General features: G+C 59.3%; 1 protein-coding gene across 1 annotated transcript in view; it reads left to right on the forward strand.

The window, feature by feature from the left end:
• The window catches only part of ARHGEF2 (Rho/Rac guanine nucleotide exchange factor (GEF) 2), a gene marked incomplete at its 3' end in the record, with an annotated part of 4,169 nt that overhangs the window by 580 nt on the left and 1,027 nt on the right, over nt 1-2,562 (forward strand). The window contains exons 2-8 of the mRNA XM_010023561.1: nt 114-181; nt 294-357; nt 872-989; nt 1,068-1,177; nt 1,267-1,413; nt 1,963-2,213; nt 2,286-2,411. Coding sequence (XP_010021863.1) covers nt 114-181; nt 294-357; nt 872-989; nt 1,068-1,177; nt 1,267-1,413; nt 1,963-2,213; nt 2,286-2,411 — 884 coding nt within the window. The remainder of the gene's footprint in view (nt 1-113; nt 182-293; nt 358-871; nt 990-1,067; nt 1,178-1,266; nt 1,414-1,962; nt 2,214-2,285; nt 2,412-2,562) is intronic.

The following is a 2,562-nucleotide window of genomic DNA, read 5'->3' on the forward strand; positions in this document are numbered from 1 at the left end:
GGATTCCCGCTGCATCTGCTCCCATCACTCCGGCGCTGGCGGCTTTCCGGGATGGGGGTGGCGGGAAATGTCTTCATCACCTCTCCCTATGCCTTGTGTCCCCCCCTCCCCAGCCTGCAACGTCACCATCCACAACCGCTGCAAGGACACGCTGCCCAACTGCACCAAGGTGAAGCAGAAGGTGAGCGCCGGGTGGGACAAGTGACACCGTGGTCCCATGGACACCATGGGGATATCGTGGGGACACGGGGACACGGTGCCACCCCCATGACGCCTCCGCTCCCCTCCCGCAGCAACAGAAAGCGGCGCTGCTGAAGAACAGCTCGGCGCTGCAGTCGGTCTCACTGCGCAATAAGAGTGAGTGGGGTGGGATGATGTGATAGGGTGAGACGGGATGTGATGGGATGACGGGATGAGCCAGGGGGTGGGGGTGGACAGGACACCCCCCTCTCAATGCTGCCCATCACTGTTACATCAGGAGAGGGCCTCGGTCCCCATCGCTTCATCCCCATCCCTCTTCCCCCATCTCTTCATCCCTATCCCTGCATCTCTGACCCATCCCTGTCCCTCTAACCCATCTTTATGTCCTGTCCCTGTGTCCCTTATGTCCATCCCTGTCCCTTTGTCCCCATCTCTTCCTCCCCATCCCTGTGTCCCCATCTCATCATCCCTATCCCTGCATCTCTGACCCATCCCTGTGTCCCCATCACTTAATTCCCCTCTCTTCATCCCTATCCCTTTCCTGTCTGCAGGGATGGGGATGCTGGGGGGGATGCAGTATCAGGGTGTCCCCCATAGGCAGCCTGGGGGGTGTTGGGGGCTCATGGCACTGATACCACCCCACCCCCGTGTGTTATCCCTCTTTTCACAGCCGCCATCCGGGAACGCCCCAACTCTGCCATTTACCCCTCGGAAAGCTTCCGGCAGACGTTCCGGGGCCGACCCTCCCTTTCCCTCTCCAAAAGCGTCTCCACCACCAACATCTCAGGGTAAGTGCTGGGAAAACCAGGATTGGGGGTCCCAGGGGTGTCCCCGGCTTCTCCCTGTCACATCCCACCCATCTAAAGGACGTTCAACGATGAGTCTCCGCTGGGAATACGTCGGATCCTGTCCCAGTCCACGGATTCCCTCAACATGCGCAACCGCACACTGTCTGTGGAGTCGCTCATCGACGAAGGTGGGGACACAACAGGAATGGGGGGGACATGGGATTGGACATGGGGTGCAGGGACACTTCTTACACACCTTGTGCCACCCTCCCTGCAGGTCCCGACGTGATCCTGAATCAGCTGATGAGCGACTTCGAGACGGACGGGAAGGACTTTGAGGCGGATTCCTGGAGCCTGGCAGTGGACAACAGCTACCTGCAACAGCACAAGATGGATGTGATGAAGCGCCAGGATGTCATCTATGGTGAGCGGGATACAGAGATGGGTCAGGGATACAGGGATGGGTCAAGGATGCAGGGATGGTAGGAAGAGGTGGGGACACAGAGATGGGAATGAAGCAATGGGGACACAGGGACAAGGGAGGAAGAGATGGGGACACAGGGACAGAGTAAGGGACATATGGATGGGTTAGAGACGCAGGGATGGGGATGAAGAGATGAGGAGACAGGGACAGGGTACAGGAGACATGTGAAGGGGTCTGAGACTCATAGATAGGGACACAGAGACGGAAGGAAGAGATGGGGACACAGGGACAGAGTAAGGGACATATGGATGGGTTAGAGACGCAGGGATGGGGATGAAGAGGTGGAGACACAGGGACAGTTTAGGGGACACAGTGTTGGGAATGAAGCAATGGGGACACATGGGTGTGGACGAAGTGATGGGGGGATAGGGAAGGGAGGAAGAGATGGGGGCACAGGGATGGAGCTGGAGCAATGGGGGACACCTGGTGGCAGTGACTGCCCACTCTCACCCATCCCACCCCATCCCATCCCATCCCATCCCGCGGCAGAGCTGATCCAGACGGAGATCCACCACGTCCGCACGCTGAAGATCATGGGCGCTGTGTTCCGCAAGGCCATGCTGGAGGAGCTGCAGCTCGACCCGGCCTCAGTGCACAGGATCTTCCCATGCGTGGATGAGCTGAGCCAGATCCACGAGCGCTTCCTGGCGCAGCTCCTGGAGCGGCGCCGCGAGTCCCTGGCCCAGGACAGCAACAAGAACTTTGTCATCAACCGCCTTGGGGACATCCTCGTCAACCAGGTAAGGGGCCACTGCAGGCAGTGGGTGCTATGTGGGGGCAGGACCTTGCTGATGTCCCCTTGTGTCCCCAAGTTCTCCGGAGGCAGCGCGGAGCAGCTCAGGAAAGCCTACTCGGAGTTCTGCAGCAAGCACACCAAGGCTGTGAAGGAGTACAAGGACCTGCTGGCCCGAGACAAGCGCTTCCAGCAGTTCATCCGGGTGAGCATCACTATCCCCATCCCTGACCCATCCCTGTGTCGCCATCACTTCATCCCCATCCCTGCATCCCTGACCCATCCCTGTGTTGCCATCACTTCATCCCCATCCCTGCATCTCTGACCCATCCCTGTGTCGCCACACCTTCATCCCC

Source organism: Nestor notabilis, unplaced genomic scaffold (genome assembly GCF_000696875.1).
Source record: "Nestor notabilis isolate BGI_N333 unplaced genomic scaffold, ASM69687v1 scaffold18700, whole genome shotgun sequence".
NCBI classification, from domain to species: Eukaryota; Metazoa; Chordata; class Aves; order Psittaciformes; family Psittacidae; genus Nestor; species Nestor notabilis.